The sequence below is a fragment of the Sylvia atricapilla genome, chromosome 3 (assembly GCF_009819655.1).
Source record: "Sylvia atricapilla isolate bSylAtr1 chromosome 3, bSylAtr1.pri, whole genome shotgun sequence".
Taxonomy (NCBI): Eukaryota; Metazoa; Chordata; class Aves; order Passeriformes; family Sylviidae; genus Sylvia; species Sylvia atricapilla.
This window is the reverse complement of record NC_089142.1, coordinates 11,942,796-11,968,999: the sequence shown is the minus strand read 5'-3', so window position 1 is coordinate 11,968,999 and position 26,204 is coordinate 11,942,796. Positions and strand designations below refer to the sequence as shown.

The window sequence follows — 26,204 nt, the reverse complement described above, 5'->3', positions numbered from 1 at the left end:
GAGCATGAAATAGCTGCTGTCCCATCCTCTCTCAGAATTGCTAAAGGCAAATTATTTTGAAGGGGAGGGGAAAATCTGCTTGTTTGTTTGTTTGTTTGTTTTTAAAATCACAATATTTTGTATGACATCACACAAATTGTTCTGCAAAAAAAAAAAAAAAAAGTGTAAAATTTCTACCATGAAGTTTCTGTGGTAACAAGAGGGGGTTTTCATTCAAAACGTAAATGCTGGTAGTATCAACATCTGGAGGACTGCAGCCTTAGGCACCATTACAAGAAGCAAGAGATTTGGACAGGATATATTCAATCTTGCTTTAATGGTATGATGTTCTGCCAAGATAATCTTCTAAGCTTTGACATATTTTATGTTGAAAAATATTATCATCAGGTGCAAAGGAAATACCTCTTCACTAAGGAGAGTTTTGTAGCAGTGTATCTGATGACACAATTACTATGTGACTACAGATTTCATTAACAACTTTCCTGACCTGAATAAACAAGCAACAAACATTCTTCCGATGACAACCTCATACACCAGTGGAATTAAATAACAACAAAAGAAAAGAAGTCAGATTCTCACTAATGGCTTTGCAAGAGAATTATTTTCCATTGGCATGCTGAACTTTAAAACCATTGCTCCTAATTAAAGCAAGTCAGCTGCTGAAAAGCCTCTTACTCCAAGCCTCTCTGCCTTCCTAAGATTCTCAAGACCTCACAACATTCCTAAATCTTCACTTTTGCCACGCCACACTTCCCACTTTGATAAAAAAAACCCAAAAAACCAGTTGTGGACTCTTGCTGTGACTGGCATGATGTCATGTGTGGCACTTTTCTCCAAAATTGTCATTATGCACATTCCTATGGACTGTTCAAACCTTGCTTACACTGTTTAAGATTCTCTGTCCATCTCTGTCCTCTTGGTTCAGCTGCAGCTTTGAAGTGACTCCAGAAAACAGCTAGATATAAGGATGTAGTACTCCCTTTTTACTCTGCATGAGGCTATAATGGCAGAAATAAAAAGATGATGTCTGGGAAAAGTGAAATTATAATATAGCTTTACATGTTTGCCTTATGAACCTTTAATCACCAAGCAGATATTTCTATGAAGGGAAAAAAGGAGGATGTGAAATTTAAGTAGAATTACAGGGAGCATACAGCTCACCCAATGCCAAAATCTCCAAAGGCAACACTTAATGACAAGGGTGACCTGTGACTGCTAGATTCAGTTTGGCAATGCCTAACTACTAGACACCCTCAAATTAGGATGCATGCTGCTGAACACTTCTACTTAGGAGCAAACATCTACTTCCAAAGAGACCTGAAACCATTTCTCTTAGAGCTTTAGAGCTCTCTGTTCCACACAACTTGTAGTACAGGTGATACTTCAAGTAAATAACAATGTGATGATTGTGAAAAAGGTTTTTATCTGGTTTAAGTCAGTAGAAGTTTACTCAAATCAGCCAGCTAAAATTTAACTACAAAGATGTGAATTAAAATTTTAGAATCATGTTCAAGTAACAATGTTTTATAACAAATCCATCAGAAACATTAATAAATCCCATTTTTTTTCTTGGACTAAAGAAATTTAGTCCAAGAATTTTAATTGGACATTTCACTGATAAGCATTTTTTTTGCACCATCCCCCTGCCTCCCAGTCTCAGCAGCAGCTATTCCTGGGATGTCATTCCAAAACCAGCTTTTCAACAATGCAGACACTCTCTTGGGTCATCTTTGCCTCCATAAACCACATGCACGACAGATGTAAAAATTCCTTTTTAGGTCCTTTTTAGATAAATACCTTTCTATCTAATTCAGTTGTACTTTTTCACTGTAGCATTAACATACCACAAGCATTTCCCAGAAGTATTTGTCATTATAGCACAGGGCTCAATTCATTCACTAAAGGAAAGGTTTGCAGAGCTCCTGGAAGTGGCCAGCTTCAGATAACGAGACCATTGGATTAAATATAGGTTTAGATTTCTTTTTTTAATCTTTCCCTTTATCTCTATCCAAATCCTCACTCCCTTTTGGCTGCTGTCACTACAGCACTTCAGATTCTGGCACAGAACTAGTAAAGGAGGTATTTCAAGAGATGGTAAATCAAGTTATTCAACGCTTTCCCTGGCTTCCTTTCTCAGAGGTTAAATATGTTTTCAAACTAGTAAAAGAAGCGAAAGTTCTTTCAAGTCTCACATCTCACAAGGCAAGACAAGCAGGAGGGGGTTTTCCAAAACTAACCGCTAACGACATGCAAGCCTCAGAAGAGCTTTTTCCCTTCTCTGAGCCACAGGATATGCACAAAGGCTTACTCATTATCTTTTCATGTCATCTCCAGAATGACAGATACACGGCTATCAGCATAATGGGACATGGAATGTACACATACATCACGTTTCATTATTCACCTTTACTTTTAACTCAGATTCCTAAGCCAGCTCCAGGAAAAAATGCCAGCACTTATGTGCATATGAGAACTCTCTTTATGTTAATTCTGTGAGAACAAGCTTACACAAATAACAGAGTCTAAATATGTAGTTACTCTCTGTATATAATAATATCCTAGTTCCAAAGAGGATGAAATATGTATTTTTGTAAATATATGGAAAAGCCTTGCATTCATATCACAACCATCGAGCAAATATCTGCAATGACACAATTCACAGACCAAGTAGAAATGTCATTGCACCTCAGAAGGAGCTGCAGAAACTGAGCAGACATTTTTATAGCCTTGTTAAGTAGTGACACATCTCTCTCTATAATTATCCTGACCTCAGTTCAAAACCAAAAGTAATGCAATCAAAATAATATAGCAAAATGTGTATCCAGCCATCCTGATAGCTGGCCAAGCCAGACTCAGCTGTTTGTCACAATACTGATCACCACTTCAGCATTTCACTGTGCATGCCAAATATACCTTTCATTTTTTAGAGCAGTTGCTGACCAACACTCAGCACTTACTGTCAAACATGATGATACTCTATGAGAATTAGTTTCAACCGCTGTTTGTATGCTTCATTAACTGCTTCTGAAGGTTAATGCAAGATATGTGTGGGATGGAAAGGGAAAAAAGTAGTATCATTACAAATATTAGGTTACTTGTACAAATTAGTCTTAAGGAAAGTTAATGGAAGTGGTGCTTTAGCCAAACAAAAGCAACCACAACCAATACAGAGCAGCTGGAGCTACCTCTATAGTAGGATGTAAGATTAAATTATATAATGAGCATTATTCATAAGGCATTATTCATCTCATTCTCAAGCAGACATCTAAAGAAAGCCAAATGGATTGTGGCAAGTGTTCTCCCACTGACTAGAAAAGCAGCCTATGACTACCCTAGATGTACATCTTTGCACTGCAGACATCCCTTAAGGTGAAATGAATTCCTCTGTCTCATTCCAACATTTATCTTTACTTTCTACATCACAGAGCAATTCCACCTTCACTGCAGAGTATTGTTCCCCCACCATATTAGTAGAAACATACTACAAAACAAAAATCTAGTCATTTTTCAATGGCTTAGTTGCCAAGGGTGAAATTTTACTGAAGTTCTCAAAACACTTCACAAAGGTACCAACCACCACTACCCCCTTCTACCAGTGAGGAAAAATGAAAGTTAACATGAAAGATGACATGAGCTTGAGCATGATCTGCTACAGCTCCAAAGGGTAAACTAAAACTAGAATCAAAACCCCAGGACACACTCTTTCATCCTGCATTTCATATCTTAGCATTATGATCATCTACCATGAGTACAACTCTACTGCACACTGTTTAACAAAGTCATAGGCTTGAAAGGTGAGTATAAATATTGGTAAGAAAAATAAAATAGAGAATGAAGTTGTTTTTTTTTTTTTGTGCTTGTTTGTTTTTTTTGGTGTTTTTTTTTTTTTTTAACAGTTTAAGGCAAATACTCTCCCTGTTTACAAATGGTGCATCCACCTAGCATGCTTGAATGTGACGCAGTTGCCTGGCTGGCATCACTTAAGTGTCAGAATGATACACTACAGAAGTTTCAAAATTATGCTGAGTCCAGGTTATTAGCCTTGTGAAGCCACAAAACTAACTGTCATTAGCAGTGGGTCAAGCAAATACAGTTTATATACCTTTGGTATTTGAGCTATCAACAGTGAAATATGATTAGCAGATTTATCACCCTAGTTCAATCTAGGTGAACTGGGGATGGTCTTCATGCTCAGCTGCCCCATGTAGACATATCCTAAACCCTCTGTAGAAGCAGATAACTAATATAATACTGACATCATCCTTCAAAAAAATATTATAAACAAGGATTCAACTTTTTTTTTTTAATTTCTGAAAAATATAAACAGCTTTAAAATTTACTATAGGGTAAACTGGAGTATAAAATCACACCTGTGCATGCACGCACACAAACGTGTGTACATCAACACATATACAGACATGCTTCTGAATAAATACAGCACTCTTCACCCACTGATGTTTACCTTTATTCATGTGCTGCTAATTCTGGTAAGTAATTAAATTACCAAAGTGCGGTCTTTTTTAAAATTGCTTAGAAACTAAACATTTCGGTCGTATTTTTTCCAGAGGAGTAATAAAACTGAGTCCCCAACACCATGATACACTTGGAAGGATGATGCCATCCAACCCCTGGATCTGTCCTTCTGGCCTGCCAAGAACAAGTCTTTACCAGCAGTCTGAAACACTGGCACACAAATGTGATTTTCTGCACTGATTAATGCTGATCTAGCTGTCTACACCAGAAATACAAGTCAAAGGAGCAGGAATGCCAGCACAATGCTAGTATTTTTGAGACTATCATCTCACCAAAATGTAATGTATTTAGCACTCTGGAAGTGATGCAATGAAAACTGTTGTTAGAAGACTTGGGTCATTTCAGAATAGAAACAAAACATCATAAGTTTTCACAATTATTTTCATCCTTTAATATAAATTTCATCTCTTTTGAAATAATGTACATTTCTGTATTCTTCTGCTAATGTGGCCCATCTATTCTAAACTCTGGTATTAGGCAGAATTACATTTGCAGATATCAAGAACATTTCAGTTCTGTTAAATAAAAAATGTTTTTAGCAGTGAAATTATGTCACTGGAAAACAAATACCTTCATTACCAGAAAGCCTCAATACCGTAATAGCTCATAAATATTAGATTACAGATGAAAAAACATTTAACATGTGATGTCTGATCACATGAACACAGCTTTGCACTACCAAAGCAGGATTACAGTTTTGGATGTTTCAGTCAACAGTAAAACAAGGAAGTCTCTCCTATACAATGAGCAATTCTCAAAAGAGAAATTAACATCCAAAAAGTATAACAGTGGAAACAGCACTAAATATATGTTTTTTGGTTTTCTCAGCTGTAAGTCAAACAACAATACTTTTAAACTCTTTTAATTCAGCGCTGCTAGGACACTATGACTTTAACTGCTTCTTCTGCATTCACATTTCAAATTACCTAAATTGAAAGTATGTTACAAAATAATTCATTTTGTTAAAAACAAAGCAAAAACAAGTGAGCAGTTTTAAAGGATTTTTAAATGATGCTTTATAATATCATTATCCATGTAAGCTCTTCTTCTCTCAGTCGTGCCCTCTTTGGGGTAGCTAAAAGACTAAAATGCTGCCTTGTCTTCTGTCTTGTACTGTCTTTTTTTCAACTTCACCTTATTTTGCCACATACAGTCTGTAAACAGTCAAATAATTTTACAGCAATTATGTACAATGATCAGAAAAAGACACTTCTTTCAGCCTCCTATTGATCATGGCTCATTTCAAAGCAATTTTCTGACTTACAAGCTGTGGTTCATAGAAAACTCCCTTGCATTTGCCTGGAAAAACGTATAAATATATCAAACATACAAATAGATTACAGAAGTTGCTGAAACAAATGCAAACCTGGCTCTGTTGAGTCTGGTTTCTGATCTGTAACAATCATTTGTTTTACCAGGAGGCAAACACCTTTATCAAGGCTGGGGTATACATGATTTGTCAAGGAAACAGCAGGAAAGTTTCACAGAAGCCCATGGAAATTAGCTGAAGTGAAATAAAGGACACAGCCAGCTCTCTCTTGGGAGATTATGAAAGACATGCAGAAAAGGAGGAAATGGTAAGACATCCAAGGATCATGGCATAGCCCTTCATACATGTCTGCTTACATCCAGAGATACATCAATAATTTCTGACATAAATAAACAAAACTTTGACCTGCTGATTTACTAAAGCAGGAATGGTAATAATAATAAAACCATCAAAACTCCATAAAGGCCTTTAATGTGTCTGAAGATATTTTCATTACTGCAATAAGTGTCAAGCGTTTCCTTTGCTGTTAACAGTTTTTACAGCAAAGCTTTGAAGAATGTCCCACAGGTTATCAGTAAAGGCTCTATATGTTGCATATAAAATAAGAACCAACTAAACAATCCAGAAAACTACTTTTAAGTTGTGGCCCAGGACTAAAGCTGGAATCACAAAGGACAGATCTGTTACTGGTCTCATCTGGCACAGTCTCAGTGGTAGGAAGCCATCTCAATTGACACCAGCTGAGAGTGTAGTTTGATGCATCCCGTTATTCACTCTTAAGCCCACATTTTTCTTTTTTTTTCCCTTTTATATTCTAGTCACCAACACCATTCTGGCCAGTCACTAATAGTCCTTAAAGGCTAATCTTCCTGTTAGCTTGCATTTGAAAATGAATCTCAGATGTAGGAAATTAAAGCCTTCCTCTCAAACATCAAGCAGATTCCAATTGAAAACTAAAGAATTCACATTTCAAGCCACTCTCCAAGGATGTCTTTCTCTATTGGTAACATTTGGAGATGTTTGAAAGGAGCTAATGAGGACAGGTTTATGTGGCTGGTTATAATTTTACCTTCCCGACTGCACATTTCACATTTGTCTCAGTGAATTATCTGGTAAAATATTTCATTATAATGAATAGTTCAAAAAGCTTTGCAACCAGCGAAACATTTTGAGCTAAAGTTTCAAAAACAGTAAGGAAAGTGAGCTTGCATAAAAATGCACAATTGGCTTACTGCTCCAAAGATGATGAAATATTTACACACATATTAACATAAAATGTTGCAATACTTCAAAAAACTAAATGATTGAATATATGATGACAAAGCAGAGGGATACAGGTAGAAAAGAAACTGGGTAAGAATGAGGAATAAATTATATAAGTAGCCATTTTACAAGCTGTGTGAACAACCTCAAAGATCTTCCAGAGTTCACTGAACAAACTTTTCTTGTTGTGGTGTTAAAAGGATTTTAGCTAAACTAAGCTTTTCAGAGAATTAAACTAATTGAGAACAAGTCTTCCTGACGAAGTGGCATTGTGGCTTTTCCACAGACCGCTGTGAGGAAAAAAGTCTTATTTGATGAAGCTGTGAGACCTCACCAGTCCTTTTCCCACCTGCCTATTACTTGCAGCAGGTCAAGAGAAGCAGGAAACTGCTTTCAGTGTAGTTCTCTCCATGCCTATAAACTGGAAAATAAGAGTCTCCTAGGCTTTAGTAAATTAATTTTTCAAAGAGTTCTTCCCTGGCTTTAACAGGCAGTGGAGTGGATATTGACTGAGGAAGGTCCAACCCTTGACTTCCAAAGAAAAACTGAAGACCTGTGATGAGATTATTTATAAAGACACCTAATCCTCCAATGGGTCTGACATTTGCTATGGCTGAAGGACACAGTAAAAAATTACATCACTGATACCCTCAAAATTACTGGTAGATGACATTCAATTGTTCATTTGGAGCATGGTAATACAGATCAGTGTCTCAGCACGCCAAACACATACTACATTCACCATAATAAAAAAAAAGTAAAATCACCAACTGTAATGCACTACTTTTGTTAACCTTTTTCAGAAGTTAACAAATTATTGTAACAAAACCCAAGTTTGTCATTGCTCTCCTATCCATGAGACCAGGTAAATGGAATGTTGGAAAACTTTCCCATGATCAAGGAGAGTTGGGTTAGAGAATACCTAGTCTGCCATTAACAAATTTGCAGACGACACCAAATTGGGTGGGAATGTCAATCTGGAAGGTGGAAAGGCTCTGCAGAGGGACCTGGACAGGCTGGATTGATGGGATGAGACACACGGCATGAGGTTCAAAAAGGCCAAGTGCCAAGTCATGGACTTGGGTCAAAACTCCTGCAGTGCAACAGGCTGGGGACAGAGTGGCTAGAAAGTGGCCAAGAGCAAAAGGACGTGGGGGTGTTGGCCAACAGCAGCTGAATATGAGCCAGAGTGTGCCCAGGTGGTCAGGAAGGCCAGTGGCATCCTGGCCTGTAACAGAATAGTGTGGCCAGCAGGACCAGGGCAGGGATTGTCCCCCTGTACTGGGCCCTGGTGGGGCCACACCTTGAGTGCTGTGTCCAGTTCTGGGCTCCTCAGCTCAGGAAGGACATTGAGGGGCTGGAGCAGATCCACGGAAGGGCAATGGAGCTGGTAAGGGTCTGGAGCACAAGTCCTGTGAAGGGTGGCTGTTTAGCCTGGAGAAAAGGAGACTCAGAGAAGACCTTACGACTCTACAACTGCATGAAGGGAGTTGTAGCCAGGCATCAACCTCTTCTCCCAGGCAAGCGGGGATAAAAAGACATAGTCTTAAGCTGTGCCAGGGAGACTGGACATTAGGAAGAAATTCTTCATGGAAAGGGTGATTAAATATTGGAATGGACTGCCCAGGAGGTGGTAGAGCCACCACCCCTAGAGGTGTTTAAGGAAAGATTGGACGTGGCACTCAGTGCCATGATATGGTTGATGTGCTGGTGTTCGGTCACAGCCCGGACTTGATGATCTCAGAGGTCTCTTCCAATCTAATTGATTCTGTGATTCTAGAAAAACATTGTGAAACATTTCACTTAGTGGTCTTACCAGCAACTTTTTGAAGTTATTTTGGTGGGGTTTTTTATATTTTTGCTTTAGAATACAACAGTAACATAACCAATGCTTAGATGTTTATCTAGCCATATACAGGGTTTGAAAATCTGTGGCAAGCAAGATGCTTTCCTCAGAAACCGCTAGAAGCTTCTGTCAAATCTAAAAATACATTTCTAGGACTTCTGGTTTTAATGAAAATCTTCTAATGCCCCCTGAGCAGCTAGAAAGGAAGCTGAGGGAGAATAGTAGTACGCGAACACTGGTCTCACCAATCACTTTTGAAGAATCCAAATATACACAAATATACACAGAAGGAAAAAAGCTCTTTTTCTTTGCACCATCTTTTGAAAGATGGTTTCTGATATATCTAGGAACGCTTAAAGGTGGAGCATTACCTTTATCACTAGATAAATCCAGTATCTCATCTGGTTTTAACAGCCACATTACTATTTTATTATCAGGCTATTTATTATGAATTATATGGCTTCAAAATTAGTTCTAATTAAATAGAATTACTCCTCTGATTTCTTGGTACTCCATAAAGTGCTTCTGGATGCACAGGTGAGATTGGCTAGAGATCTCTGTGGTGATTGGAAGTAAAATAACTCACAGTTTTCAATGTCTTGGTCATTCTGAAACATTATACAAGCACTAGCTATTGCAGCTGGTAATTGAGATTTTTTTATCAATTACCAATTTTTTAACAAGAACATCTGTATTCTTTGCAGACCTCTGTGACATCCAAAGGCCTTTGTGACTCTGCACTACATTCTCCTCTTAATGGATAATGCTGATGCACTCTGCAAGAACTCATGGGAAAGCAATTGCTACCTCAGACAGTTACAATCAGCTTACCAGGGAAATCTGCTTCAGTTTCCATAAGTGACACTGGGCAAGTCCCTAAGCCTGTCTCACCTGGATGTGGGTAAATCGGCAAGAGAAATAGTTTAGATTACACACCCTCAGCAGCTTCACAGCAGGGAGCAGCACAACTCCCTAGCAAGTTTACTGAACATATGCAGAAATAAATCTGATTGCTCTAAATCTGGCAGCTTCTGTAACTGTTCCCTTTAATACTTACCTCCAAATACTTAATCCACCTGAAAATTTTATTACTGCTATCTAACAGGAAGTGTATTAGGTCTTTTCTAAGAAAAAAGAAAGAAAAAAAAAAAAAAAAAGTCTATGAGTGTTCCTACCTACACCCTGTCTAATCCTACAGAGAGTTTTGCATGTAGCTTCTGTTGGCTGATACAGAACAGTGATAAATTGTCCCAATTCTGTCAGACTTTTGCCAAGTGCACTCAGAACACTGGGGTATTTTCCACTTTCCCCATGTCCTGATTAAGAAGACAGAGACAGTGTTATAAAATCTTTCACGGTGCATGTATGTGTATGTACATACAGTGTATGTATTCACAGAGAATACATACATTTCTTCTGAAAAGAAAACCAAAATGCACTGAATTTTGGGTGCCTCTGAGGAAGAAAACTGCACAGATATCACATAATAGTATAGTTTCTTTTGATCTTCTCAATAGTTGCAGGCAGTGAGGGTGAATGAGAAGTGTGTGTGGCCAGAGAAATTTGCCTCACACATCATTTCTTAATGAATCAATGACAACAAATGGGATGATGTACAGCAACCCTGACCATAACTTTCCTCTGTGTATATACATCCAAGCTCTCAGCACAGGGCTTTCCCAGACTCCTTGCTAGGCCACACTAAAGACCACTGGATCCACTTAAATTCTTACCACTGTATAAGTAAAAGCATCCTTCAGACTTTTATATACTTTTTAACACTTATTTTCTACTTTTCCAGATAAGTTCTTACAATGCCTTAATGTACTTGCTACACAACTGTTTTTTATTGGGATCCACTTCTACTATCAGCACATCTTAATCCCCAAATTTTTCCAGTGAAATAACATAACAATAAATTTACAGTAACTACTAGTAATTTCAGACTTTCATTTGCCTTGAGGCTTCTTGATATATGTAATTTCAGGGACAGAATAGATCAGAGAAAGAAATGTAAATGTCGACAAAAGAGCCCAAGGTAAGTGTCAGTCAAAACATCACAAGGATTTGTGCAGCCCTTCCAAAGCTTTCGATGTCTTTCTCAACTGTAGAAGACAAAGCAATAGATCTGGGGTTTTAACAAGCCTTTTTAAATAAACAGAGTTACTCCTCATACACAGCAATGTTTCTCAGTGTACTGTTTTCCATTTCCTAATTGTGGGTGGTTTTGGTTTTTGTTGGTTTGATGTTTTTTGGCAATTAAAGTTACTTTAAAAGACTGGTCTTACTAATGTTCTCATTCAAGGTACTACAAAAGGTATCACACACCACAACAAACATTTCCTAGAAATTGATGGTTTTAATCCCATGCACATACATATGGAAAATTAAGAGAAATTTTTAAAGGCTGTTGAGGAAATATAGGTGAAATTTGTAATGAATTAACAGTAAATAAGGTACCAGCCCATATCCATTTCTGGATGGACATAACAAGATAGAAACCAAAAATAATTAGAGAAAATCATATATAATAGTTTAAATCCACAAAGACCATTGATTGATGAGAATTAATAAATCATTTGCACATTCTGTGACTGCATTCTAACCGTTCATGTCTCCTCACAAGCTGCACCTTGTTTAAGGTTACTGAAATATGGTGAGGGAAAAAATCCCAATCACCCACACTTTTTTTGGCCAGCCAAATCATCCAAAAAGAAATTAATAAATCTTTATTCTTTCATAAGACTTCACATCTTCAAAGTACCGAGTGCACATTTGCTAATCAATCAATTCCCCGGCTTGAATCCGTAGTGCCTTAGAGGAATGAGGGGCCAAACCACCACAGTTGAAGCAAACCTGGCCTCAAATACTTTGTCAGCTTGATGCCACAAGGGCTGGCAGCGACCTCCACCAGGAGCAGGTCCAGCGCTCCTCGGCTGTACGGTGCCCCCCGCTGCAGAGCTGCCTCCAGCCAAGCTGTGACTCAGAGCAGGGTATCGAAAGGTCACCTTCAGGAGCCCCGCTTCAATCCTGCACGTTTGGAGGCTGCGGGACAGAGGGTTCACCTTCCAGCTGCCTATTTTGCTCTCAGCGAGACCTATCGAAGGCTCCTCCTGAGATCAGCCACCTCCCTGGGGAGAGGAAGGCATTGCAGGGGCGAGCTGGGCGAGCAGAGCCTGCCAGCAGCTCCGTGCCTTGGCTGGGGCCATCGCAGAGCAGGTGCCGCCCTCGGCAGCCCGCAGCCAGGCCCAGCCGTGCCCCACCGAGCCTCGGACACCGCCGGGCCCCCGACGGCTCTAAGGCCGCCTCAGGGCACCGAGCGCCCGCTGGAGCCTCCAGGTTTTGGCCAGTGAAGCGAGGCATGGATGCGAGGGGGGATCACCACACAGGAGAAAGCAGGACCTTCCTGCCCAAAACTGCCAGAGAGGACGAGGCGAAGGGACACACGGCCTCACACAGGGTTTATTTCACTCTCTCGCGAGCAGCCTCCTCCTCCTCAGTCGCTTCCATGGACGCTCAGCTTTCTCCCCACACCACCATGCCCGCCGTGTTTGAACAGCCCGGCCTCGCCCCCACCGAGGCGGGACAGGGAGGCGGCCCCGCCGCCACCGCACACAAAGCGGCCGCCCGCCGCCACCGGCCCGCTGCGAGCGACGCCCCAGTCCCCGCCTCAACCTGCAGCCTATGAGCAAGGAGGCACCGCCCCGAGCGGCGGCGGGATCGGGATCGGAATCGGGATCGTACCCGCGCCCGCCGCCGCGCACCGCCGAGGAGAGCGCCGCGCTCCCGTCCCGTCCCGGCGCGTCCCGTCCCGTTCCATCCCGTCCCGTCCCGCGGCCCGCGCCGGGGGAAGGAGGCGAGAGAGCGGTGGGTGCCGCCGCCGGGCAATGCGCGGGGGCGCCGGGAGCGCCGCCGCTGCGCCGCGCGGCCGCAAGGTGTCGCCGTCGGCAGCGGAACGGGGGCGCGGCGGGCGCGGCGCCGAGCGCTGAGCGCGGGGAGCGCGGGGCCGCCCGCACGGGGCCCCGCCGGCAGCGCGGCGGCGTGACAGCCCCGCTGGCCTGCGGGGACGCGATCGCTGCCGGTCGTGTGCAGAGCCCTGCGTCGGAGCGGCTTCCTCGCCCGGCCGCTTCCCCTAGCCCTTGTTTGTTTATTTTCAGCTGCCCCGGGGGGTTGCGCGCGAGGTCGCAGCGGCGGGTGGTGGGGAGGAACCGCTCCGGAGGCGACGGTCCTCGGGGCGGCACAGGGGCCAGCGGCCGCGGCGGGGCCGGCGCGGGGCAGGGACAAGCCCGCGACATCCAAACACCCTCCCGGAGGATAAAGAGCGAACGGGGCTTTTGGCGCCAAACGTGCGGCCCCGCCCTGTGCGCGTGGAGCGGGGGCGGGGCCGGCGCTCCCGCCTTTCTCGCGCTGTGCACAGTGCTCTCTCCCAAGCGTGTCAGGGTTTTTTTGGCTTTTTTTTTTTTTTTTTTTTAAGTAGCCTTTTTTTTTTTCTTTTTTTTTTTTTAATGCCTTTTTGAGGGGTTAATAATATCCATCCGCTTCAAAGCCAGGCAGTGACAGTCATCTGTCTGCGAGCAGAGGGTGGATGCGGAGGCCGGGGCGGCCGCGGGGGCCAGCGGGCGGGCGCGGAAAGTGCTACAGACACCATCAGCTGCTTTTTTTTTTTCCCCTCTCCCCTTCCCCCCGCCACTCCTCCCCCTCGCACACCCACCACCATCATCACGGAGGTAAGAAGAGGAAGCTGCAGGCTCAGGGCTGCAGGACAAAACCCCAATCAAATAAATCCAATTCCCCTTCGCGTTTGAGTTGCCGAACTGGGAAGGATGGGGCGGGAAGGGGAGCGCAGGGGCAGAGCGGAGCCTGAATGGCGTTCTCATTGAGCTGAAGAAAATCGTGGAGGATATTTGTGTTTTGGTTTGGAGCTGTCGCATTGAGATCGCCACTGTTTTGTAGGTGCCTCTTTACTGCTTTGCATTTTAAACAGTTTAATGTATTTCCCGAGTAGAAAAATGCACAGTCCTGGAGGCGCTCAGGGGGCGGGGCGGTAGCGCAGCTGAGCGGAGCCGGGCGCGTTTCTCGGCGTTTCATCATAAGGCTTTTCATGGATTTTTTTTTTTTTCACCCTTTTTGGTCTCCGTCTCAGCGTCAGCTGTTGTGAACCCAGCAGAACGATTTCCTTTCGCGTTACCTTGACCGAGCTGAAGTGAGACGCTGACTGGATTTTTTGGACTTTAAAGCTATTTTTTTTTTAATGTCTGATGCAACGGAGCTCTCGGCAGCGGAATGGGGTTGTGGTTGCCTGGCCGTGGGGGGTGAGTGAGTGGGGGGTCCGGCCGAGGTAAAGACAGCAGCGCGCACTCGCCGGAGGTGAGCGAGCTGGAGAGAGCTGGTGTGTTCGCAGGAGGTTTGAGTGCGTGGAGTGGCAGAATGTGCGGAGTTGCTGTCCTTGCAACCTCGTTGTTGCAGGAAAAAAGGGGGAGAAAAACTTCCCGTGCATTCTTGGCAAATCAGGAGGCTTTGTTGGTGGCGCCGGGGTGGTTTTAATGCATTTTTGTGCGTGAGGTTATTACATAAGGTTGATAATTTCTGTTGCTGCTGGATTTCCCCTCCTCCCCCCTCCCCCCTTGTGTTGTGTGCGGATTTCGCTGGCTCGCTTTGAGTGAATGAACTGGCGATTTGCGAAGTTGCAAAGAACCCCTCCGCCCCCTTTTTTTTTTTTTTTTTTTTTTTTCTTGCATCCTTTTCTCCCCTTTGCACTGCTCCGCAGATGACAAAAGGAGTAAACTTCCTCTACTTTTGCTGGCGTATTAAGAAGCCTTTCTGGAGAGATTACGGTATCAAAGCCGTGCATCTGTCTGCAGTTGCTGTGCTGTTTTGAGCGTTTGAAGCGGTTTGGAGAGAGCAGGCGAGGGCTATGTGCGCAGGCTGTGCATCCCCGCCGGACTGTGCAAGCTGGGTTTGTGTCCCCACGGAGCAGCGGGGCAGGCTCTGCACGGGGGAGCACTACCTGAGCGCTTTGATTTCAGTGTCTTGAGTCGGGAAGAGAAAGGTGTGTGAGATGCATTTTTTTTTTTTTTTTGCTCAACTTTCTAAAGGCTCCCTGTTTGCTATTGATGATGGGATTATTAATTTTTTTCCTTCCGTTACGAGGAAGGGAGCCACGTTCGTGTCTGTTTACTCGTATTAATTGCGGTGGTGTTTTGTTCTTTTTTTTTTTTTTTTTTTTTTAGTTTCAGGTCGTGGGAGAACCTCTCTTCTTCCTCTTGGTGGAAATACCCATAAAACCTGTGTTTGAAACTATTGCTCGACCCAGTGATCAGCAAAAACAGACCAGTAATGCCAGGAATGGTCAGTAAAAACCCAGACCTCGAGTTTGACTCTTTGCAGCCTTGTTTCTACCCGGACGAAGATGACTTTTATTTGTGCGGGCCGGACTCCGCTCCCCCCGGCGAGGACATCTGGAAAAAGTTTGAGCTGCTGCCCACCCCTCCTCTGTCTCCCAGCCGGGCCGGGCTCCAGGAGCACCCTCCGGGCGGGGGCCCGGTGCCGTGGGGAGGGGCGGCTCTGTGGGGCTGCCGCCCCACCGACCCCGTGGACTGGGCATCGGAGCTGCTCCTGCTGCCCCCCGAGGCCGACCTGTGGGGCGGCGTGGACGGAGGGGACTTCTTCGAGACGGGCCCCGGCGTGACGAACAATCTCAACTCCATCATCATCCAGGACTGCATGTGGAGCGGCTTCTCGGCGCGCGAGAAGCTGGAGCGGGCGGTGAGCGAGAAGCTGCAGACCAAGGCGCCCGCAGCTCCGCCGCCGCCCGCGGGGCCCACGGGCAGCCCCGCCGCCTCCGGCCGCGCGGAGCTGGGCGGCGCCGTGCCCGAGTGCGTGGACCCGGCCGTGGTCTTCCCCTTCCCCGTCAACAAGCGGGAGGCGCCGGCAGCGGGCGAAGGGGCTCCGCGGGGCGGCCGCTCGCCGCGCCCCGCCGGGGACAGCCGGGCGAGCAGCAGCAGCAGCTCGTCGGGGGACGACACGCTCAGCGACTCGGGTAAGGGCTCCGGCCCCGGGGCGCGGGGGTGGGGACGGGGCCGGCGGCCGCGGCCCCCAGCCATTTGCCCCGGCGGCGGGCGGGGCGGCGGCGGCCCGGAGCCGGGCGGGGCGCGGGGCGGCCGGCAGGCGGCAGCAGGCGCGGCCGCAGCGCGGGGCCCCGCGGGGGCGGCGGGCACGGCCCGGGGCAGCCCCCGCCCGCTCCTCGCCCTGTGCCCGGCCCGGCGCCGGACAGCAGCTCCGGCCCGGAGGGGCTGCGAGGTGCTGGGGACCCTCCGGGCCCGCTAATAGTCTCCTGCCCCCGGGGGACTCGTGGGGGGGGCGGCAGTGCGGCTGCCATCGCCTCCGGGGGTATGGGGTTTATGGGGGATGTCCGTGTGCGCGTCCCCTTGGGCGCGATGCGGGCCGGCTGGAGCTAACTAGTGAAACCGTAGAGCAGCGCTTGTACTGAGAGAGCCCAGAATGCTCCAAACATCCTCTGTGCGTGCTCGCAGAGAAGTCCACTCGGGCTGAACCGGGGTTTGGCGTGTGTAGATGAGCTGGTCCCTATGACCACCGCCACAAACTTGGTGATCCGTCCCGGGTTTCAGAGCCTACTGTCCCTTTAATGTCTGGTTTGACAGCTTTGGGTGAGGAAGCACTTCCAACAGCTGTCTTCTTGGCAGTGCACCAAGCGCCGGCTTAAAGGGTCCCCGGCTGGAGCAGCTTCACCTTCTGCTTCAGAACAAACCCAGCGATTGTTTCGTTTTCAGGCTGCTTTTCTACCAAGCAGGGGCTGTGTTGTGGCTCTGTGCTTGCCTTTTGTGCCGCAGCTCGATGATTCCATTCAAACTACATACATTCTGTCGAAAAATTCTTTTCTGCCTCTGTGATTATGAAAATGGGTAGCCCCATTTTGATTAAAAATTAGATGTGTTAAAAAAAAACCCCATCTAATCAAACTTATTAAGCTTCCAGAAATCCTTGTTGTTTGCTGATTTCGTGTGTATTACATACTTTTACAGATCTGTATCTGCCTGCAGATGGTGGGCGCATCCTGGTTTTGCCATCAGTTATTTCATTACTGTTTTTACTGGATATGTTTTGTCAGTAAATACTGATCCTTGGTCAGGGTATTTTCAGGGAGAATAATGTCTGTTGTATTTTCTGTCCTTTGTTACCAGAAGATGATGAAGATGAGGAGGAAGAGGATGAAGAAGAAGAAATAGATGTTGTTACAGTGGAGAAAAGACGCTCGTCTACCAACAAGTCTGTTACCACCCTTACTATTACAGTGCGTCCTAAAAATGCCACTTTTTCATCAGTCAGGACACAGCAGAATGGACTGATACTAAAGCGTTGTGCCCCAATTCACCAGCAGCATAATTATGCCGCTCCTTCTCCATTCGTGGAGACTGAAGAGGCTCCACCACAGAAAAAGTTAAAAATTGAGGTGCCCCGTCCAGTAAAACCCACGATCCAACCAAAGCCTAAGAGTTCAAGTCCTCGAAACTCTGATTCAGAGGACAGTGAACGTCGACGCAACCATAATATCCTGGAGCGTCAACGACGTAATGATCTACGGTCAAGTTTCCTCACATTAAGGGACCATGTTCCAGAACTGGTTAAAAATGAGAAAGCTGCAAAAGTTGTGATCTTGAAAAAAGCCACTGAATATGTTCATTCTCTTCAGGCAGAGGAGCAGAAGTTACTGCTAGAAAAGGAAAAATTGCAAGCCAGACAAGAACAATTACTAAAGAAAATAGATTACAAACGGACTTGCTAAACATTTTTGGGCTTGTTTTGGGTTTTTTTTTTGGCTGATCTGGACAGTCGTTGCCACTTTGCACATTTTTGATTCTTTATAAAAAAATTGTGTTTTTGACGTTAAGAATGTTGGTTTTAATTTCAATCCAGTCCCTGAAGTAATCGACAGACTATATTATCCGGGTACGGAGCAAATGGATGTTCTTGCAAGGAGTTTATTGCAAGACTACCAAACAACAATGGACTGCCTTTGTTTTTTCTTCTTAAGAACTGTAGATGGTGGGGATTGTTTTTTTAAAGTGTTGTGAGCATTTGGAGCTGCTGATGACATCTAGTTGAGTTTTAAAATGTTCATTCCTAAGTTTTATGGTGCTTATGTTCTAACAGATGTTACTTTAGGGGTTGGCATTTTGTACCCCTGTGGGAATTTCTGTAAATACCATCTACACACTTGCCTTTTGTACATGTCTTGGGTTATGAGAGGTGGCTTTTGCTGCCAGTATTAGACTGGAAGTTCATACCTAAGTACTGTAATACCTCAATGTTTGAGGAGCATGTTTTTGTATACAAATATATTGTTAATCTCTGTTATGTACTGTACTAATTCTTACATTGCCTGTATACTTTAGTATGATGCTGATACATAACTAAATTTGATACTTATATTTTCGTATGAAAATGAGTTGTGAAAGTTTTGAGTAGATATTACTTTATCACTTTTTTGAACTAAGAAACTTTTGTAAAGAAATTTACTATATATGCCTTTTCCTAGCCTGTTTCTTCCAGTTAATGTATTTGTTAATGTTTGGTGCATAGAACTGGGTAACTGCAAAGTTCTGTGTTTAATTTCTTCCAATGATGTACATTTAGTGCTGCGTCTTATAGCACTTTGAAATACCTCATGTTTATGAAAATAAATAGCAATTACATGATGTGCCATTTATTATTTTTCTTTTAAATAAAATCTTTGAGTTTGCAATATTGATGAAATACAAAAAAGCATGGTCCCATACCATTGGCACTTCAATTCTCAGGCTGTAGGTGACCCTTTATAAGGGTCAGCTGGGCAAGACGTTTCCATTTCTGGTTTAAAAATAATTGTCGTAAGAACTGTGTTCCTGTTATTTCATACTTGGGTTGTCAGGATCATCCCAGGGAACCAGATGTACCACACTTAATGGAATGACTCCTGTGTCTTGCAAAGACTCCTGAAATACCCACTTGTACCCGGAGAATTCTGAGGGATCAGAAACAAGACTAGCAAACTTCTGCCAAGGGACTGGCCTCTGGCACGCAGGAGAAATAAATGATTGAGGTAGACTTGCCAAAGCATAGAAAATTAAATACTTGTAGTAAACAAAGATCTTAACTTGGCTGCAGATCTTTGCATTAGGAAAGCTTTAAAGCTGTCCATCATTGAATGTTCTTGTTTGTAGCTGAAGGTCCTGTTTGTTACTACATTAGTTACTAAAATTAAAAGTCTCAGGGAAGATGCAGAACCACTAAGCATGCATCAGATGAACATGGAACTTGATTGTCTCAAGAGCTGGCATTTGGTGTGACAGTAACAAGATACTCTAACAGAATGACCAAACAGATTTCATAAAGATCATGAGAGCAGGGAGTTGTTTTATTTTCTAGTCTCTATAGGTATTTTTGACATTGTCTTTCCTCACACTGAATATGAAATAAAAGAGGAATTAATGACCAAATGGCCAGTAAGTACTATCAGGATCCACTTGCAAGAAGCTCACCTGTTGCATCTGCCCCTGCTTTAGCCACAAAGGAAGTAGCTTATCTGGTGATAGAGGTATGGAAATCCCCTATTTGCCATGAGGTAACAGGAAGAGCAGCGTGGGGGCAAAACAGCCCCCATGTAATGAATGTGCCATATGTCTATCCCTACGGATTGTTGATGCACTCAAAACCTGTGTGCCCTTGGGCTCCAGGCAGCTTCTGTCCCATGATTGCCAAGAACTGTACATAGATCAGTGCGGTAAATCCAGATCTTTAACAGGCATAAATTGGTGTAACACTGGATTCAGCTAGGCTTACACAAGTATTTGAAGAACTGGCCTGAATAGAGTTAAGATCTAAATTCAGATTTAACCACAGTTCTTCCATATATTGAATATTTATTTTGATTCCTTTGACACGCTTCTTCCATTTTCCAACCACAATGATAAAACAGTTGGCAGAGACAATTGGTGTGAACAATTACAGGGTACATTTAATTTGACTAGCTAAAACAATTTTTAACCCCTTTTTTTTAGCAATTTCTGTTGAACTCCTGTTGTACTCTTTTCAAACATTAAATGAGTATGAGTATTCTTGAAGAAGTCCCTTTTCCCACCCTCCCTCTTCCCTTTCTTCGCTTTCTTCCCTTTCACACTCGTGGAGAATTTTGGTCCAAATCCTCCACTCAGAGTGAACTCTGTGTCAGACCAGTTTGCTCAGAGTCATGCAGCCAAGGCTCAAATATCTTAAAGGATTGAGATTCCACAGCCTCTTTGGGCAACATGTGTTTTTTGACTACCATGACTGATACAAATTCTGTACTATCTAGAATTTTCTTGTAATCTTTGTCCATTGCCTCCTGTCTTTTCATCTTTAACCTCCTGGAAGAGTCTGGTAGTACCTTGTCTGTAACCTCCCATCAGGGAGTTGAAGACAGCAATTCTTTCTGGAGACAACCCAGTTCTGTCTCATCTTGTGGAAACCAAGCATTTAGAATGTATTAAAAGTGTCAAATACTCAGATTTGTTTGGATATTCAACACAAATCCCATCGGAAATCTGAATCTCATCTCTGTTTCTCACTAAATTATGTGGGAGTTTTGGTGTGATTCTTTAGAATTCAGTGATAAACAGCCAACTGATGTCCATGGAGACAGAATCTGGTACCATAATGCTCCCGTATACTGTAACATTTGCTTGCTCCTCTGTGCTGTACTAGCAGTACTTTGGCATTGTCTTTTTTTTTTTTTTTTTTTTTTTAATCCCTCAAGGAGTTGATGGGTTTGTTTTCACATTGTCGCTGTAGGGAGTAAGTTGTCAAGGTCAAATATTTCTGGTTAAAAAAAAATCTCAGTTGTAGGATGTTAATGAAGTTACAGTTGATAAATAGAAGATTTCTTTTGAAGTTACATGATAAAAAGAATTGAGAGTTGTAGGAAATACAGCTTTTGAAAAGAAGTACTTAATTGTAATATCTGAAGAATCAGTACAGTAGCCAGAAGACTATATAAGGACATAGAAACCTAGCCACAGCCATAACAAAAGATCCTTTTCCAAGTGTATCTAGAGTGGGGAGCCTATAAGGACTCAGTCATTAATGAATTGAGACACTGTTGCCTGGGTTTGTGTTTTTTGGGGGTTTTTTTCTGTGTTTTTTTGGTTTTGTTTTTAATAAATACATACCTACAGTTGCATAACAAATGCAAACATATCTGTCTGGAGAATCATATGGGACAAGTACTTTATAGCTGCTTATTACAAAGCAGATACTGGTGATTCCTGAAGGGAAAACTGAATTAAGTTGATCTCAATCTTTTTGGATCTGCTATAAAAATTCCCAAGTCCTTTTTCATACATGACAGAACTTGCTGATGTTGGTTTTCTCCAAAATCACATATCTCAGATGATGTTCTCCTTCCCACCTTCTGTTTATTTTCTTAAAAATACCACTAAGAACACAAGGGAGGTGTAACACCAAAATGAAATGATTCCTTCATAAATTAGTGTAAGTGAAACACCAGTGGGAGACCTTAAAAAGGTGAAATGTGTTAATGGCATCATTACCACTCAGTCACCTGTTACCACGAGTGCTAAGGAAAGTGTATTTCCCAAACCCCAAGCTGCTGTTATAGCAACTTATCACCAGCTCTTGGCAGGACTCTTTGAGGGATCATGAAATACATAATTTACTATTTGCTCCTGGGAAGTACACTGATAAACCAAGCTAGAATAAAATTACTTCAAATGAGTGACATTCTTAAGGTTGAATTTCCTGGCTTCTGGCTGATTTAAATCAGATGTTATTTAAAATATTAATTTTGAGATAACTAATGGATTTTTAATGTACAATTGCCAAATGCTATATGATCCATACCTGGGTTACTTTCTTCTCCTTGTGTCCATTTCCCACTTCCCTTTTCCCTTCTCTTCCCTGTCTCTTCTCAGGAACACAAAGCCATCAAACTTAAAGGGATTTGAGGTGTCACAGCAATGCTTTTAAATTAAGCAGGGATTTCAATAGAAATGGGATACACAACACTTTCAGAAATCTTGGAGGAAAGCAATGGTGCAAACCGTGGAACAGAAGCTGATTGTAGAGTCAACATGGTGGGCTTTGCCTCAGCACTTCTGGATGCTCCTGTAGCACTGACAAGCCTCAATTCAGAGCCCTTGGTCTGTGCCAAGACAAGCTTTCATTTCTGCTGGGCTACCTGTCCAACTGGCTTCCCTACAGTAGTTCTTTGCTGCCTATCTACTTGTACTGACCCCACAATGAAGCTTGGCCACCGTAACCAGATGTTTTGCTGCTGAATTGTATGACATGATAATTCCTGCTGCTTGCAGATCAGTGATTCTCATCCAACTTTGTGCCCTTACTGGCCAGATCCTTCTCTCGATGAGATTATTGATATATTTGATATATTTGATATATATATTGATATATTTGTAGTCAACTTGGAGAAGATAAAATGAATTCTTGATCTCTGAACCGTGGAGGTTCCTTGTATGTGTGCTGGATGTACAGATTAACATACGTGCTGTGTGCACACAAGGGATTCCATAAGTGTTGATCCATGAGCCCAGCTAAATAAAGCCTAGTGTATATTTTAACTGAGTAAGTTACAAGGTTGTCCACTTGGCTCTTTGAAGAAAAAGCAAATGAAGACATTTTGTTTTCTGTATTTATGATCACAATACGACACACCTAAGTAACGCAGAATTTTTTTTAAAAAAAGTATCTTAAGTGCAATCATAAATAATGGCAAGTATTTTTTAACTCCAGGGTGAAATGGATGGGTGTGTAGACTTATCAGACTTAAAATTTATGGAACTTATAACTGAATTATGACCTATTTGTTACTGATCTCTGAATTGTTATATTTTGTATGCATAATAATTGTTAGGGTCCATATATGCTATTATGGCTGCTCTATTTGTGAGCTATATAATTTGCCATCATATAGTGTTTCTATCTGACATTATTTAGATAAGTGGAGACATTTTCATTTTATGGTAAAATAAGATTATTTAATTTTTCTTATTTTGTCCTCCCTATTTCCCGATGTCTTTTGTCTGCTTTAAGTGTTTACTGCTTTCTGTCTGCTTTCTGTCTTCTATACTACACATATTTAGGGAGAGGAACTCAGAATCTTCTATGTTATCTGTCTGAAACTGAGTTAGATTGTCTCTGTGAGTGGCTGTATCAATCATAAAACTATACCAAGAGTCCTGTTGTTTAACTGCTATGTATATCTTAGTTTTATATTAGGGGTAGGATGAGTCATGCTGTCTACATGTCTAGTTTCACCTTCTAATCTACAAGCTTTACAAGCATTACAGAGTTTTAAGCACCTAGCTGCTTAGCTTCCTAATTCTCCTTATGTAGTCAGCAGAGAGACGCAGGGCTCCTCCCACTGCACAGTCCAGAGCCTCCGCACTGGGCTTTACCTGGAACCAGCCCAAGCACTGCCCTGTACCTTGAGGAAAGAGTGATTACAGCATGCAAGGGGTGATTACGGGAACTGTGTTAAGGGCTGCTTTATGGCTGTTGGATAACCAAGTTACTTGATCTCTAGCTTGATCTTACTCACCATATGAAATTTAGAGGAATGATTAGCAGGCTAATAGATATTTTACTTGGAATAAAACAGTGCATGAATGTAGGATATATAGGTATTTTAATCGGCATAGTTGTTTCACTTGCAATTAAATAAAATATTTCAATGGCACTTATCTCTATTTTGCTTCCTCACACCATCAGAAATAAATACATAGTGTTTTAGCATTCAATGATTTCACTTCCTCACAGAACAAATCACTGTAATTAGAATATTATTTGGATGGATATTTTTAGATTTTCCTTCTGCAAGACATGGCAATTACATTTAGACAAAATCTTGCTTTTTCAGTATGATATAAACTTAATAAAAAGTAGGTTGTAATCAATTTAATTCCAACATCTAATTAATATTGCAATTCATGGTGTGGGAGATGAGGGAACTATCTAATATCATACACATAGTTCAATGTTGGCTAGTACCTAGGAATTCTCAGAAAATATTTTTAAAACCACTTAAAAATTTTCTTCTTTTAAATTTCTAATATCGATGTTAAAATATTCCTGAAATATTGTTATGATTCTTTTTATAGTATAGAAATTATTTGTCTTATAAAATTGTCATTAGATTTGGCACTTTATTATTTTTGAAGCAATTGTTCAGAAAGGAACAATGTCACAGAAAGGAAATCACATGGTTTCTGTGCTCACTCACGCTCAGAATCTGATCCTATAGATCTAGAAGATAATATTTAGATTACTATATCACGCACTGAAATGAGAGTGGTGACGTGTAACAACCTCTACAAGAAATTTGGAACACGTTGGGTTGATCCCCTTAGAATTGCACATGCTCTTAAGAATTAGATAATTCTCTTAGTACAAGAAAATCTATCAGGAAAGCAAATATACTTAGTTTTATCTAGAAACCTAGTAATCAAAAATGTACTGTAAACTGTGGTTCTGAGGGCTTCTTATTTCTCATTTTCTCCAAAAATTGTTAGTTTTAGTCATAGTTCCAAGGCAACACTTGTGAGTCACATCCTCAATAATTATGATTACAAACATTTCTCTAAAAGCTCTGCTTCAGGGTAAACCACAATCCCAATGTATTATTTCTCCGGTGTACAAGATAATATTGGTTGTAAAGTGTGTTGTGAAGCCATATCTCTATGAACACTTCCTTCAAACATGTGCTACTAATGAAGCTATGTAATGTTTTCAATAATTTCAATATTTTTTATCTTCAGCCTTTAAACATTCTTATGCTAATATGATTCTTTACTTGTCTTTTCTTTTGCTTTCATTAGCTAAGTAGCCCTATAGGAGGCAAGGGGGATTCACCTGACCAAATATAAACTCCTTTTAGTCAATAAAGAAAATAGGTCTTTTTAGTGCACAATTAATTTTATCGTTAAATGGCTATTTAAAATGACACAAATTATTCTCACCTTGGAAGTGCTCATATTTGGTGTGGATTATGGAGAAGTCTTCAAGGATCAGACACAGGAACCAACATTGCAGGTGTCTAATGTGGGGTTTGGATTAAGATACCTAAATCTGGATGTCTGTAGATATCTAACTGAAAGCTTGATATCTAGGTGCTGTTATAGTCAGTGAAATCTGGATAAGGATTTGGTGGGGATGTCTGTTTAAGAGTGAATTGGATTAGCTTTTGAGGGTCAGTTCTCTGTACTGATCAGCTCTCAATGGCTATAAAAGGCACTCCAGGTACAGAGTGAACATATAAACACCTATGCATTAACACCTAATTTCAGTTCCTTAACCTACAAGCTGAGTCCAAATAGTCCTGTCTTTCTTTCATTTCACTTACACATTTTAAAGGTTTTTCTTGAACAAATCAAGTAATCTTAAACTCAGTTCTGTCTGGTTCATCTTTTCTGCAACACTGAATATCCTTTTTCCTTTGGTTGTCTATTATCTCCATACCTTTAGCATCCTTGGATTTCTTTCATCCTCTCACAAGCCCTGTTTCTCAACAATAAATAGCAATATTCATCCTTGCCAGAAAATGCTTGCATTACTGATAAAATTCCCTAAAACATCTCTCACATTACCATATTGCATGGTGGGCAGGACCTTATTTTCTCCTTCTCACACCTACACAAAGCTCATTTACAGGGCATGTTGATACATTTCAGATGGCAATATACTGACAACATTTTAAATGAAATTAAATGATAGCACATATCACTTTTTTTTTTTTTTAATTTAAGAAAACCAAACAAACATGACAGGAGAAAAACAGCAAGTAGATGAACATTAAGAAAAAATCACTAGTAACTTTTAGATCTACATTTTTTATTGGATCTGTGATAGTTTGAACTATTTCAGCATTTCCCTTTTCTTGTTTCTACAACCTTACTCCAGTAGTTTTTATATTTCTTTGCTCCTTCAAAAAAGAAATTTCTTTTCACAGCTTCTGTGGTCTTCAATAACTATTCCATATCGCCCTATGCCTATTCCTCCTTTCATTCAAACACTTAAATGAGTCATTTTCGTGCTTTACAATCTCACCTCTCCTACTACTTCCAATTATGTCTCAATCAAATTTTATCTAACTCTAAAATACAGATTCCCATTCTGTGCACACTTGCTGGATGGTTATACATCGGTTGACTTCAGTAAGAGTTTATAAAGTAAGAAGTCCAAACCTTCCAAGACTTTTAAATAAAAATTGTAGGTGTACCAAGT

The 26,204-nt window shown here is 42.0% G+C and overlaps 1 protein-coding gene across 2 annotated transcripts; it reads left to right on the top strand.

Annotated features, from left to right (window-relative positions):
• The first annotated feature begins 15,116 nt into the window (after positions 1-15,116).
• On the top strand, positions 15,117-18,628 carry MYCN (MYCN proto-oncogene, bHLH transcription factor). 2 transcript variants are annotated; one of them, XM_066314775.1, is made up of 2 exons: positions 15,117-15,951; positions 17,117-18,628. In XM_066314775.1, the coding sequence occupies exons 1-2, from the start codon at positions 15,249-15,251 to the stop codon at positions 17,713-17,715; spliced, it is 1,302 nt and encodes a 433-aa protein (XP_066170872.1). In that variant the 5' UTR covers positions 15,117-15,248; the 3' UTR covers positions 17,716-18,628. The 2 variants fall into 2 exon arrangements, with proteins under 2 accessions (XP_066170872.1, XP_066170871.1); XM_066314774.1 differs by having other exon boundaries at positions 17,114-18,628.
• The last annotated feature ends 7,576 nt before the right edge of the window (positions 18,629-26,204 follow it).

What these genes read in the sequence shown, in the direction of transcription:
- MYCN (XM_066314774.1), top strand. Translation starts at nt 15,249, where the DNA reads ATGCCAGGAATGGTCAGTAAAAACCCAGACCTCGAGTTTGACTCTTTG. An exon ending in CGACACGCTCAGCGACTCGG is followed by an intron (nt 15,952 to 17,113) that starts GTAAGGGCTCCG and finishes CTTTGTTACCAG; the next exon opens with AAGATGATGAAGATGAGGAG.